The sequence below is a fragment of the Antechinus flavipes genome, chromosome 6, assembly GCF_016432865.1.
Source record: "Antechinus flavipes isolate AdamAnt ecotype Samford, QLD, Australia chromosome 6, AdamAnt_v2, whole genome shotgun sequence".
Classification (NCBI taxonomy): Eukaryota; Metazoa; Chordata; class Mammalia; order Dasyuromorphia; family Dasyuridae; genus Antechinus; species Antechinus flavipes.
This window is the reverse complement of record NC_067403.1, coordinates 205,380,580-205,396,079: the sequence shown is the minus strand read 5'-3', so window position 1 is coordinate 205,396,079 and position 15,500 is coordinate 205,380,580. Positions and strand designations below refer to the sequence as shown.

Sequence of the window (15,500 nt, the reverse complement as noted above, 5' to 3'; positions counted from 1 at the left end):
TGATGGGGTCATGTAATTGAATGTAGAAATCATGAAATTATAATTTATTATCAGTAAGTTTTTGGTCTGTATACACACACACACAGAAACACGCACAATATAATACCTATAACATTTCTCATAAAAATTTCTCAGGTGAAAAGGGTTGCAAGTGGAAAAAGTTTAAGAAGTCCTGGTCTCCATAAAGGTGTTGACTATTCTGTCATCCACTGCCCCTTGGACTTCACCAGACTATGTAGCCTTATTCTGCTCCACTTTGGAGAGCAGGACTAAAAACTATGGATGGAAATTAAAAAGAGGCATGAAAAAAACTTAACAATTGGAGCTCTTGCCTAAGGTCAAATAGATAGTAAGTAAGAAGAGCCAGGATTTGAACCCATGTCCTCCCTCTCGAAAGTCAGAACTCTTCATGATCTCCCTTAGAATTCTTCAAGTGAAGGTTGGATGATCATTTTAGGGGGAATTTGAAAAAAAAAAAAAGGATTCCTGATCACATATGAGCTACACAAGATGGTCTTTGAAGTCCTTTCAAAGTGATATAATTTTGTTTAAAATAAAGAGCCCCAGACTGGGAAATCAACAGATTGAGTAATCCTGCAATAGGCTCCCAGATTTCTGTTATCTCTGATTTGAAATGTGGAGAAAGATTTAAAGGATCATAGAATTAGATCTGGAAGGGAAATTGAAAATCATGTAGTCCAACCTTATTTTGTATATGAAGAACCAGAACAAGAAATTAAATGGCTTGTTCAAGGTCACAGATCCTCTGACTCAAAACCCAGAACCCTCTTCTAATGCAACATGTGACCAATTGTTGCCTACCATTTCAGTGAGGTAACTCAGATTCGGGAAAGGAAGGCATGTGTCCCAAGACTCAAAAACTATGAAGGTTACATAGTGAGTATGATGAATTTCTTAGCAACAGTATCTCTCAAAAACTATCCATCAGGTCATAGAGCACTACACACACCCCTAGATGTTTTCACACACATGAAATTAGACATTCTTGAAGTTTTGAATCAATAATAATAGCCACTCTCATCTGATAGACTTTAAAAACCTGGGATTCTGTTGCCTGTCTCAAGTGACAGGCCATGTGTAAAAAAGTTTGTGTAACTCTAAATTGCCATATGAATATAAATTATTGCTATCATATATTAATCATTTTCCCCATATCCCTCCTTTTCTGCTCACCCCCTCCTACCACATCCTTCTACCTCCTTCAGATCATCAGATCACAGATTCACAGTGAAAAGGAACCTTGGAGACCTTCTAGTATAAACCCTTGATGAACCATGAAGGTTCCATGAACTGCCCAAGGTCAAACGAATAGCAACTTAAAGAGCCAACTTTGAATCCATGTTTTCTCCCTCCAAATCTAGTACTCTTCCCAGTGTACCACACATGGCTCAAACATGGATCAGTATCCCTGTTCCTCTCAATCTCTTATGGTCTCCCCTAAATCTTCCGTATTCACTATGATTTCCTAGACTGCAGAAATGTAGGACTCAATAAGTAGGGAGAACAGGACCAGGACACTTTGGACTTTCTATGGGCACCTAGCCCTACCTCAGGATTATGAGTTACCCAGTCTGAGTCCAGACACGCAGCCTGGACCCTCTAAAGAGCAGCACCAGAGCCTGGCAGAAGGTTCATAGGAACCCAGATTGTAGGTTCTCAAAGGTGAAAATTACCTCTACAACTAGAAATTCAAACTCTCATAAACTGCTGTAATCTCTCTAGTGATTGGCCACTGTCAGCTGGCTATGGAAACACGGGCAACCCAGAAGCTGGTTATAAGAGTTGTGGAACAGCTCTGCCACGTACCAATCAGCAGCTTGGGAAAGTTGGAAGTCTCAATATTGTGATAGTAGACGACGGAGGTGATGGCTGCCAAAAATGCCATCCCAGCAGGCATGTACAAGTGCAGATGACGAGAGTCGGCCACCCTAGGAGGAGAGAGAGAGAAAACGTTGTACTAGTCCCACATGGCAGATGCTACAAGGCTGTGAAAGCCATCCTGTGCACATCAAGACAATGAATGCCACAGTCTGCTGCCAAACTTGGTGCTTTCATAGGGTTTACGCCGGACAGTTTCTCAAAACTGGTAGTGTTTCGAGAAAAGGATAAAGGAGGAAGGAAAATGAGAGCTTTGTTTCAGTAATAATAGTAATAATAAGACACTAAGAATATTCTATTTGCTTGCAGGTGTGGAATATTGTATCTGGATCTTCCTCCACTGTAAATTACTTAAGGGTGGGGATTATCTTTCTGCTGGTATTTGTATTCCCAGGCACTTAGCACAGAGCCTGACATACATGCTTGTTAACTTGACCAAATGTAGCTCTGAAATGGACTGGAAAGGAGAGATGTATTCAGAAATGAAGGTGATGGAAAAACAAAAATAAAAATAAAATCACTAAAAATAAGGAAAATACATTTTATTTATTATATACTATATATAATATGTTATATATATTTATTTATTATATACACTTTATTTTATTTTTAAAAGTTTCTTGACATCTCAGCCCAAGGAAGTTGGGAGTTGACATACATGTCGCTTTCCATGGTTTCCAGTCTTTCCATGGTGAGGTTGAAAAAGCACTTCACATTCTTCATTTGACTTGAGTTTCACAACAATCTTGTGAGGTAGGTACTACAGCTATTATTGTTTCCATTATACAAAGGATGAAACTGAGGCTCAGAGTGAGTAAATGGTTTACCCAGGTTACCCAGCTAGTAACTACATGAAGCAGGATTTGAAATCAGATCTTCCTGATTCCAGCTGGTTGCCTTCTCCATTGCCCCAAGGTCTTGAATCATAGACCTTGAAGCCATTTTGAAGTTTAAAAAGTCAAGTCAAAAAACATTTGTTAAGTGCTTACCATATGCCAGACACTTCACTAAATGCTGAGAATACAAATACAAACAGAAAAACAATCTGTGTCCTCAAAGAACTTACATTCTAATGATACTATGTTGTTGTTATTTAATCGTGTCCAACTTTTTGTGACCCCATATGGGATTTTGCTAGCAAAGATACTGGAATGGTTTGCTAAGTCCATCTCCATCTTATTTTACAAATGAGAAAACTGAGGCAAACAATGTTAAATCACTTGACCAGGATCACACACTTAGTAAGCATCTGAGGCTGGATTTGAACTCAGGAAAATGAGACTTCCTGATTCCAAGTCCACAGTGTGCCATTTAGCTGCCCTTAGGTTCATGACCTCATCATTATCTTCAGGTTCTTATTTTTCCTCACCCCAAATAGCCAATCAATTGTCAAATCTTTGTCATCCACAGCATCTTTCACATCCAACCCCTTTTCTTATACATACTCACTTAGCTCAGGCTCTCATTACCTCTTGCCTAGGCTATTGTACTGAGCTCCTCATTGCTGCCTAATTAGGTGGTACTGTGTATAGAACTCTGGAGTTGGAATCAGGAAGACTTGAGTTCAAATTGGGCCCCTGAAATTTACTAGTTGTGTGACACTAGGCAATCCTTAACTCCTGTTTGCCTCAGTTTCCTCATCAGTAATAATAAGCATAATAATAGTACCTGCCTCCCAGGTTTGTTGTGAGAATCAAGTAAGATATTATTTGTAAAGTACTTTACAAACCTTAAAGCATTATATAAATGATAGATGTTATTATTATTTTAAATGATAGTTCTTTTTTATTTTATGAAAGCTTTTTATTTTCAAAACACATGCATGGATAATTTTCAGCATTAGCCCTTGCAAAACCTTGTGTTCCAATTTCCTCCTTTCTTCCCCCACCCCCCTCCCCTAGATGGCAAGTAATCCAACATATGTTAAACATGGTCAAAATATATGTTAAATACTATATATGTGTATATACACACACACACACATATATATACAATTATCTTGCTGCACAAGAAAAATCAAATCAAAAAGGAAAAAAATGAGAAAGAAAATAAAATGCAAGCAAACAACAACAAAAAGAGTGAAAAATACTATGTTGTGATCCATACACAGTCCCCACAGTTCTCTTTCAGGGTGAAGATGGCTCCCTTCATCACAAGATCCTTGAACTGGCCTGAATCATCTCATTCTTGAAAAGAGCCACGTCCATCAGAATTGATCATCATATAATCTTGTTACTGTGTACAATGATTTCTTGGTTCTGCTCATTTCACTTAGTATCAGTTCACGTAAATCTCTCCAGATCTTTCTGAAATCATCCTGATAGCTATTATTATTATTATTGTTGTTTTTGTTGTTATCATATCAGGTATTAATTGATTTCCCTGCCTCAAGTCTCTCCCCATTCCAATCCATCCTTTGCACAATTGCCAAAAAGATTTTCCTTGAGTGCAAATCTGACTATGTCAGATTCCTAGTCAATAAACTCTATAGCTCTGTTTTTACGCTAGGACTAAATGTAATCTCCTCTTTTGGGGTTTTAAAACCCTTTATGATCAGCTCATAACCTATCTTTCTAGTATCATACACTATTCCCCTATCTTCACTCTATGGTCCAGCCATATTAGCTCTAGAAAGTAAGGCTGGTGACCTTGCACAGCCCTCCCTCACTTAAATCCAATTCACTTACATGTCATGACATGACCTCCTTGATGTCATGGTCCTTTTTGAGAATGATGGACAAACAACAACCACATGATTCAGCAAACTGGCCTGACCTCTGTTATACAGACAATTCCTTCCACCCCAACAGAGGCAGTTGTATTTTCTGTTCCCCATGTCCTGAATGCCTCATTGCCTTAGAAGCACCACATGGTGCATCAAGTCTTTTCTCATCTCTTGCTTTCTCCTAGCTCTAAGAGCCCTTCCTCACTAACTTGTTTATTTTATGTTCACTCTATATATGCATTCTGTATATACTTATTAGAGTATTTTTCCCATTAATTTCTAGAGAGCAGGGATTATTTTTTTTTTTGTGTTGTATATCCAGTGTCTGGCACAATACCTGACATATAATAGATGCTTAATAAATGCTTGTAGATTAATTATTTGATTACTAAGATGCATTGCTGAATTTATAATAGCCTTTTATAATTACTTCTTTTCTCAAGAAATGGATGCTAATAATGTTAGTGCTATCTACGGTGTACAACATTTTTGACATTATTGGGAAAATAATTTTCCTCCATAGGGCTATATCCTCATCTTTAAAATGGGATGCGGGGGGAGACTCTGAGGTCCTTTCCTGCTCTATTTCTACAATTCTGTAAAATAATTGAGAGTTTAGTCTGTGAGAGCAAGCAGGAGCACAATGATGATATGAATCTTATTAACCTTATGTCATACAGGTTGTTACGCGGTGAAATGTGGATGGCTTTGCACCTTTTAGACTTTGTAATTGGGGAAATTCTTTAACTTTGGGATCAAAATCCTGTTTTTTTAGTTCTATGAGCTAGTAAGTCTCAGAATCTTAACACTGAAAGAAAACTGGGAAGTCATCTAAACCACCTTCTCTTACAAAAGTCACCCAATAACTTGCAAATCCATTTTTTTCCTTTGAATTTTAAGAAATGTGAGGCTCCTGGATAAAGGTCTAATTTTGCCTACATCTACCATTCTTCATCGTTCATCCTCAAAAAGGACCGATGACATCAGAAGGGAGATGTTTTGACTTGCAAGTAAATTGGATTTAACTTTGCAAAGTCATCAGCCTTACTCTTTCTTCTAGAGCCATCAGAATCCAGTGGCAAGTGGTCAGGCAACTGGCAATGGCCAGTCTACATCTATCTGGGAAGAGTTGAAGAGATGGAAGAATTGGTTACCTATTTCCTAAGATTGGCAGGTACCAAGAATATGACTTTTAGACAAACTTTCTTTCTCTATTTCTTTTTCTGTGTGTGTGTGTGTGTGTGTGTGTGTGTGTGTGTGTGTGTATTCATCCATTTCATTCATCAAGTTTGGAGGCAAATATTTGGCAAAAATAGTTTTTTTTAACCATTTCTTCCATTTCTTCTTCATCTGTTGTGAGTCCTCTCTAATAGAAAGGAAAATTCTGTTGCCATTATCCAGGCACCCTAGTCTATAGAAAGCAGTACCTTCACAATGAGCAAGTTAGAGCTTAGTTGTCAGCCTACAATTTAGGTGTTAGCCAACAACTTAAATATATTACACCACCAACCTTTTAAATACCAGCTAACCTTTGAGCAGGGATTAATTGAAATTAAGCAGAAAGTAGGAAGAGGATTCAGAATATAAAATCAGGCTCCAGGAAGGAGGAGAGAAGTGAGATCAGAAGGCAAGGAAGAGAAGCTTTTCCCAGAGTTTAATTGGATACTAGAGAATTATCACTGCTTTGCCTTCCCATAGTTGTTACTGAAGTCAAAGCAAACCAACTATTCTTTTCTGGGTAACTTCTGTCTCTGGACCTTGAGGAGGATCCAGTGGCTTTCAACACAGCCTAAGATACTGAGTTCTATAGTGAGTTATGTTTCCAGGTTTCTGTGTTCCTTTTCTGGTCCCTAATGTATTTCAGGATCTAATGACTTTACGCATACCTTACATTGCCTTTCTTACTTCCTAAGTCAATCTGTACTTATTCATGGCCCTACTCCTCTTCTCACAGGCTGTTGCTGCCTCTTCAGAGAGATAACAGCAGTAATAAGAGATGCTGATGGATTAATACTTCATAACTACAAGACATTGTATCTAGGCAGTCTTGGACCATGCTTCCCATCATATGCAGTCATTTCCCTAGTACAGCATAACTTTCCTAATGTAGAGACATCTTGTTTTCTACTTTGCCACTAAGAACCTCTTGTTCTTGCTCTTGGATCAATAACACAGTCATACTCCACTTGTTACAAGAAAATCATGATAATCCATTACTTTGTGGCCCTATTCCCAATCCCTGTGACTGCCCAGACCAAAATTCCTTTGCAAGGCCCCCACTGACTCATATGTTGTATATGTTTTTTAGATCATAAGTTCCTTGAGGGCAGACCCCTGTCTTGCTTTTGGATTTGTATTCCCAGGGATTCGCATAGTATTTGACACTTAGTTGGCTCTTCAATAAATGTTTATTGATTGCTTGATTGAATAAAGCCCCAGGAGTTTGGGGAAGACATCATTTCCAGGAAGATCCAATCAGCATCTAGAGATATTGAACAAGCAAAGAGACTGGGACTTCTCCACATTCACATGCCCTAGTAGAGGACTGGGAATAAAAGCCATGAAACATTCAATAATGACTTGTTATTGAATAACAATAATTCTTAATGAGGATATAATCCTTCAGAGAAGACATTTCTTTGAGCCAGATAGGTCAGGATTTCCAGTGTAGTTAAACGGCAAGAGCTACCAATCAGCAGGAGAGAGGAAGATACTGGCAATTGGCTCAGGGATCCCAAATCTTTTTTAATTTGATATCTCAGGCTGTATGCTCACAGAGATATAATCCTCTCTAAATTTCTAAGACAATATTAAGATATATACATTAATATAAGTATGGTATACAGAATGGTGCCATCAGCTCCCATGGGTTCAATTATTATCTCTATGCATAAAACTCTCAGATTTATACAGCTGGGCTCAGTCTCTCCCTGAGTTTTTGCCTCGAATCACCAACTGCCTATTAAATATTTTCACTGGATATTTAATAGGCATATAAACTCAACATTGTTCAAAACTGAACTCATTATCTCTCTCTAACCCCCCTCCTTCCATCAAACCTGAACCCATCCTTCTTCTCAATTACCCTTTTTCTTTTGAGGGTACTACTGTCCTTTCAATCAAGAAACATTTATTTCTGTGTGCTAAGCACTGGTGATATTAAGACAAAAATGAACAATTTCCTACCATCAAACACATCTTTGAGACTTTGGAATTGCCCTCCATATCCAATCAGTTGCCAAATTTTGTTAAATCTACTATCAAAACCTCTCTCTACTCTGTCCCCTTCTTTCTACTCACACACTCACCAGCTAGTAAAGACCCTCATCACATCTTCCCTGGACTACTGTAATAAACAGGATCTCTTTAGTCTCTCTTCTCTTCAATATACCCCTTATATAACTGTTAAAATGCTATTCACAAAATCCTGACTTAATCATGTCAGTGATCAATTGCTTTGGTCAATAAGTTTTAGTGGATCCATATTTTCAGTTTAGTCATTTTTCCGTTGTATCTGACTTTTCATGACCCCATTTGGGTTTTTCTTGGCAAAGATACTGTTACTTTGCCATTTCCTTCTCCAGCTCATTTTTACAGATGAGAAAACTCAGGCAAATATGGTTAAAAACACAGCTATTCGATGTTGAACTTAGGTGCTCCTGAGTCTAGGCCTGGCAGGCTATCCACTGCACCACCTAGCTGCCCCTGTTGCCTCTGGTTTTAAATACCTCCTCTGTTAGATACTGAACGCCTTTCAGAACCTGGCTCTAGCCCACCTTTCCAGTATGATTTTATGCCAGTTTGACTTTCTTGGTATTGCTCATATTATCTCCCATCTCTTTGTGCTTGCCCTTGTCTGGAATACATTGTCTTCTCATCTCTGCCTCCCTTCAAAGCTCAGCTCAAGTCTCACCTCTTATCTAAAGGCTTTCCTGACCCCCTCTGTCCTCCCAGATGCTGTCTCTGCCCCAAATTACTTTGTATTTATAGAATTATGGTTATATATACAGAGGGATTTCAGAGACTATCTAGTCCCAACCACTCATTTTACAAATGAAGGAACTAAGAACATATGTGTATGTGTGTATACATACACACACACATAGATTATATATAGAAAAGTTTTATATACACACAAATATAAAAGAACCTATATATAGGTTCTTAGTTCCCTCACATAAGTGTATGTGATTAATTGTATTTTTATGCATACTTAATATTTTTGTCTATTTTCATAGTATTTTTAAAATTACGTGCATAGTTTTCAGCATTTCCTTTTATATAATTCTGAGTTCCATTTTTTTCTCCCTTCCTCCCTTGCCTCTCTCCAAGACAGGAAGCAATCTGATATAAGCTACAATCATATTAAATGTATTTCCATATTAGTCATGTTGTGAAAGAGGAATCACAACAAAAAGGGAAAAATTATGAGAAAGAAAAAAACAAATAAAATGAAAATAGCACTCTTCAGTCTGCATTCAGATTCCATAATTTTTTTCTCTGGATGTGGATGGCATTTTTCTATACCCAAGCCTATTGGAAATGTAAGCATCCTTATATTGATGAAAAGAGCTAAATCTGTCATAGTTGATCATTGTACAATGTCCTCCTGATTCTGCTCATTTCACTTGGCATCAGATCAAGTAAATCTTTCTAGGCTTTTTGGAAATCCATTTGCTCATCATTTTATTTTAATAGCACGATGCTATTTTGTTATGTTCGTATATCACAACTTGGAAACAATATATTTTGTATTTACAAATTTGTATATATTGTATCTCCTTATAGAATTCAAGCTTCCTGAAGATAGGGGATTTTTCATTTTGTCCTTGTATTCTCAGTATTTAACCTAGTGCCTGATACAAAGAAGTTACTCAATAAATGCTTGCCGATTGACTAATAGTCCTAGGGCATTCTGCTTAGTGAGATCACAGGTTGAGTTCTGTGCTTTTTTCTGAATGCCATACTTAAATAAAGATTCTGTATATGTTAGAGAAAATCTAAAGAAAGGTCAGAACTAGAGACTATGGCTTATGAGAATCAATTGAAAGAACTATATTAGCTATCTTCATATATCGGAAGGGAGTTGATGTGGTAGGATTTAAGTTGTTCTCCTAGGCATCAGAAGGCAAGAATAGGGACAATGAGTGGAGGTTGAAAAGGTATAGAGCTGTGCCTAATATATAAAAAAATCCCAACAATTAGATCTGACTAAAACTAGATTGCCTCAGGAGTTCTTCTCAGTGGATGTCTTCAAGGGAAGGTAGATAGCCACTTTAAAAAATGCTTAATTGATGCTATTTTTCCTCATCACCTTCACTTCCCAGGAGGATTGTTAGATACCTTCTTTCACTCTCTTCCCATTAAAATTATGTGATCTTTTATATTTTTATTACAGATCCACTTGGAGCTTTTTCTAGTATATGGTGTAAACTATTGGTCTATACCTAATTTTCTGCAATCCTGCTCTCCACTTTCCTCAGTTTTGTCTAATAGGGTATCCTTATCCCAGTAATTCATATTCAGGTTATAGGATCATAAAGGTCTTTTAGTTTGCCAAACACTAGCCTACTATGTTCATTTGTTTCTAGGTCTTGCTAAGCTCTCCTCTCTGGATGACCATTTTTTGGGGAACTTATAAGTAGGAATTCCTACTCAGTAAGAGATTAGCCCAAGACGTCATCTGACTCTGAGCGTCCAAGTTTTGATGATTGTCTTGGGGAATTAAAAGAGTAAGTGAAACTTGAGAAATCTATTAATCTCATAGCCTGAGAGTTTCTTGGAAGCTTTGAGCATCTCACTATTCCCAGGAAGAGCTCCTTGCCCAGAGGTCCTGACTTTGCCAAGGGAAAGTTTCAACTCTGGAGATGAAAAAGTGGAGGAGGCTATTCCCAGCTAGTGCCCCTAGCATTTATTGGCATCTGTTATCAGAGAGTTTGCTACAGATGGTGGAGTTAGGAAACCTGCTTCTTAGTGCCAGCAGGATAGCTCCTTGATAGAGAGCTAAGGCAGCCATATGTGAGGCTGTCTGTGCATAAATACACATGTATGCTAGTGACTGGGGCCTCCAAAATGGGTCCTTCAATTGCACAGATCACAGTCTTCCTTATGTTCTAACATGTTTGTACCATGGTGTAAAGACTCAGGGAGTGGGTACTCTGTGATTCTTCTTCAGCTCTGTCATTGCTGTTAGCACAGGACCCTTAACACACTTAAGTGCTCAGTTAATGTTTATTTAATGAACACAATATAGCTCTGTACCCATCCAGAGCTGGAGAATTTATATTTCTCCAACACCTACTCTACAGCATACTCTTCATCTTCATGTCCAAGGAAAAAGGATGATCATGAGGGTTTTCTTCAATTTGCTAATCAAAGAAAGATTTTATCTACTTGCCCAAAGTCCCAGACATCAGCAACACCCTTACTAGCAGCAGCCTGCAGAACTTGTTAAGAGAATCAACTGAAACATAAATAAGGACCAAGGGGTCAAAATGATCACTTCCCAGGACATTTAGGGTGCATTCAACATTTCTCCCAGGTGTATTTGCTTCTTGTTTCCAGTCTTGTAAAAAAAAAGTGCAAGGGAAAAAGAGTTCAGAAAGAAAAGTAGAACAGAAGTAAGCAATCCTAGATACTACCCATGGCTATTTACCCCAGCCCTGAGTCAATGACCACCTGCCCAACTATGTTAGGTTCTGACATATCAACTGTTCCATGTGATCATTAGTCATGCAATTTACTGAAAATAAGAGCAAATGGCCAGTTATTATTCCAGTGGACTAATGAGACTGATGGTAAAAAAGACCCTCCCCCACAATCCTTGGTAAAGAGTTGTTGGACTGAAATCAAGAAATGAAGCATACTTTGTCATATATGATAAATGTGTTCATTTGTGTTGTTTGACTGTAATTATTTGTTGCTAGAAAAGGATGCCCTTGTGTGGATATGTGTGTAGAAGTGTGTGTGTGTGTGTGTGTGTGTGTGTGTGTGTGTGTGTACAATCACTGGAAAGACAACAAAACAACAAAGAGTAGAAAAGTGACTTCAAGATCTTCTGGTCCAACTCTATCATTTTATGGAGGAGGATGTTTTGACCAAGGAAGGGCAAAGGACTTGCTGCTAAGGGAGTTGTAAAAGACTCCTTACTAGCATCACATATTTTAATAGACTTTTAGATTCCTGTTATTCAGAAGGAAATTTTGGGGAATTTTCCTCCCCATCTGGATAGAGGAAAATTTAAGCAAAAAAAAAAATAGAATTTGTTGCCTAAAGATCTTAGGTCTTCTTGCCCAGTCCAGCCCTGTTTTTACCACTTGACACTGCCTATCTGTGATCTGGTCAACCTGTAAAGAATAGCAGATTTTAATGATTGCAATATGCATTACATCCAGTATCTCATTTGTTTTTCACACCTATGAGGTATGAGTTATATGTTTTATAAATTCTCATTTTTTAGATAAGGAAACTGAGGATCAGAGAAATTAATTGACTTATCCATTGTCACACAACTAATTAGTGTCAGAGGCAAGATTTAAACCTGGGTTTTCCTGACAAATCTGGTACTCTCTCCAATACTTCTCTCTGTCTCCCTACTCCAGAAGGGAATAAGGAGAAAGAAGGGGGTCAGTGAGTTAGCTTGTCATCCAACAAACGTCCAAGACACCTGCCTAACTCACTGAAATAATCCCTTACCACAAGGAGGCTCCACTTACCCATCAGACAGAACGCCTTCTGCAATCTCACACACCAGAACAAAAAGCAGAATGAAGGTCAGGATCCAGCGAAGGTTGTGGCCAGGGAAGTGGAGCCATGTGCTATGATGGATGTGAACTTTTGCGCTCTGGCTGCCCCATCCTGAAGAGAATGAACAGTTCAGTCACAGACTCCAGACAGTCAAGGGGATATAAATGATAAACTGTAAGCTCTCTGAGGGCAGGGACTGTTTCACTTTTGTTCTTATACCATCAGCCTGAACACAATATCTAGCCCTAGCAGGCACTTAATAATAATAATCAGGATCTTTAAAGTTTGCAAATTGCTTTACAAATTTATCTCATTAATTCAGGCCAGTTCCAATGATCTTGTAATGAAGAGAGCCATCTGCATTCAGAGAGAGGACAGTGGGAACTGAATGTGGCCCACAACATAGTATTTTCACTCTTTATTGTTTGCTTGCATTTTGTTTTCTTTCTCATTTTTTTCTTTTTTGATATGATTTTTCTTGTGCAGCATGATACTTGTGGAAATATATATAGAAGAATTGTATATGTTTAACATATATTGGATCAGTTGACATCTAGGAGAGGGGGTGGGGGAAAGGGAGGGAAAAAATTAGAACATAAGGTTTTGTAAGAGTGAATGTAGAAAATTATCCATGTATATTTTTTGAAAATAAAAATCTTTAATTAAAAAACCCAAATATCTCATTTTATCCTCACAGTGATCCTGAGAGGTCACTCCATTTGACAGATAAGGAAGCTGATGGCTAATAAACTAGCAAAATAACTAAAATTTTCTGAGGCCATAATTGAACTCTATCTTGACTCGAGGTCTTATTTTCTATCCAATTCACCATGTAGCTGTCCTAATAATGACTTGTTGATCAATCGATAGCAAATGCATGTTTATATGAATTGATTGTCTGAAACCGATGATTTCATTAGGAATTGGCCACTGGAGTAATTCCCTCTAACAATGCAGATTAGTAACTATTGTATAATTTATGGTTTTAGGGAGTTACCTGGAGGCCTTTAAAAGTTTTGTGACTTGCACAGAGTCACCTTGTCAAGATGTGTTAGAGATAGGAATTGAATCCAGATCTTCCTGATTCTAAGGCTGCCACTGATACATACAATCTCAACATTGTAAGAGATGCTTTTAAAGATCACTACCAGCATTACCAGCACCTCAAACATCAGCACCCACCACCACCACCATCATCATCATTATCACAAACATTTATATAGCACCTACTATGTGCCAGATACTGTGCTAAGTACTTTATTAAAATTCATTATTAAAAAGCAATCTGGATAAACAGTCGTAGACTTAGAGTTTGGAAACTTGAGTTTGAATACTGTCTTTACCATGTAACTGTTGGGGGAGTCACATGCCTTTAATTCTCAGTTTAATCCTTTGTAAAAGGAGGGAACTGGACTGCATGGTTTTGAAGGTCACTTCTAGCTCTGATATTCCAGATTCTCAAGTTCTAGGTACTATATTCTATGTTCTAAATTTTAGTCCATTTCACTTCTGCCATTTTATAGATCCATGTTCCCATGTCCCTATTCTGTTTTAGGTTCTAACTCTCCCTCCAGTTTTGACATTTTGAAGATATGTTGTTCTTTCATATGTGGCTCTTTAAAATAATACTTCAGATTGTATTTTTTTCACAATGCTTTGGCTGAGGAAAATAGAACAAATATTATCACATTTTTGCAGACAGGGAAATTAAAGCTTAGCAGGGAAGTGGCTTGCTCAAGGCCACATCTCCAGTATATGTCAGAAAGGGGTCTTGAATTCAGATCTTTGGACACTAAGTCCTGGATTTACTCCTCCCCATGATACTAGAATGGAGATGCAAATCCTCTTGGAAGGACTGGAAGTAGGTGAGACTTCAGAGACAAGTAGGAAAGGTGAAAGTGACTACAAGGTGTCATTATTTGAAGAGAGATTTAGAGAGTATTGGGAATAGGGTCCAGAAGGTGACATTCCTCTATGTGATAAATGCCTTTTTTTAGTATATATATTTAGTTTTCCCTTTACTTCTTTTTACCAACCTATATAGTAAAAAGTTTCCCTGTCAGGAAAGGTGTGGATTTACTCTTAGTTCTTAGCTTCTTGATAAATCACAGAATTTCAGAATGGTGGGGGAGGACTCAGATGGCACTTATCCTTGAACAGGAATGCTTCCTACAATATCTCTGACAAGAAGTCATCTAGCTTCCATTTGAATATTTCCAGCATTGGGCAATTCTCTGTTTCACAAAGCAATCCATTCCATATTTTTTTTTGACATGTCTAGAAGTTAGGAAGTCTTTCTTACATTGAGCTGAAATCTACTTCTATAAATTCTCTGTCCCTTACTTCTCCAAGTGGCATAAGGAATTCTTGCTAAAATGCTTCAACAACACTGATCTTCTCGATATGGATGCTTCCTTCTACTTATGCAGATGACAAATTATCTTTGCCTGTCTCTCCTGTGTCAATCCTGTTCATGTTCTCCAATAAATTTGTCACAGGGAGTGGATCTACCCAATATTTTGTGAACCTTCCTCCAAATCTCTTCATGTTGCATGAATACCAATGGGTACTTGGGCTACCCATGGTTCTATTCCTTACTCTAGCTACTTGACCTATCTATATCTTTTCCTCATTGTTCATTTTTTTGGCACCATCCTTTATGCCATTTTTCCTTTATAACTCCTCTTCTGTAATATATTGCAATCTGCTCAAGCCTACCACACATCTCTTAATTGCCATTTAATTTTAATTTTTTGAAGACTTTAGCATTCCAGTGACCTACAATTATAAAATGTTACCAGAAGAGTATTGGTTTTAAAAATATAGAGCTTTAAATAACAATATGCACATGTATACATATAGTTTATTTAACATATTTAACATGTATTGGTCAACATGTATCTGGGGGAGGGGATGGGGGAAGGAGGGGAAAAATTGGAACAAAAGATTTTGCAATTGTCAATGCTGAAAAATTACCCATGCATATATCTTGTAAATAAAAAGACATAAAAAATATCGTGCTTTGTTTCAGGGGGAGCTTGGTCACTAAATGAAAATATTATTAAGGCATCTCATTAAAGATATGTATGATTAGAAAATTGGATGGCTCAGGCAGGTGATGAGATTTAGG

General features: G+C 37.7%; 1 protein-coding gene across 2 annotated transcripts in view; it reads right to left on the bottom strand.

Annotated features, from left to right (window-relative positions):
- ABCC8 (ATP binding cassette subfamily C member 8) overlaps positions 1-15,500 on the bottom strand; it is a 117,831-nt gene that overhangs the window by 98,708 nt on the left and 3,623 nt on the right. For both annotated transcript variants that reach the window (XM_051967553.1, XM_051967554.1), the window contains exons 2-3: positions 12,340-12,481; positions 1,828-1,949 (exon numbers count right to left, since the gene is read on the bottom strand). In XM_051967553.1, coding sequence (XP_051823513.1) covers positions 1,828-1,949; positions 12,340-12,481 — 264 coding nt within the window. The remainder of the gene's footprint in view (positions 1-1,827; positions 1,950-12,339; positions 12,482-15,500) is intronic.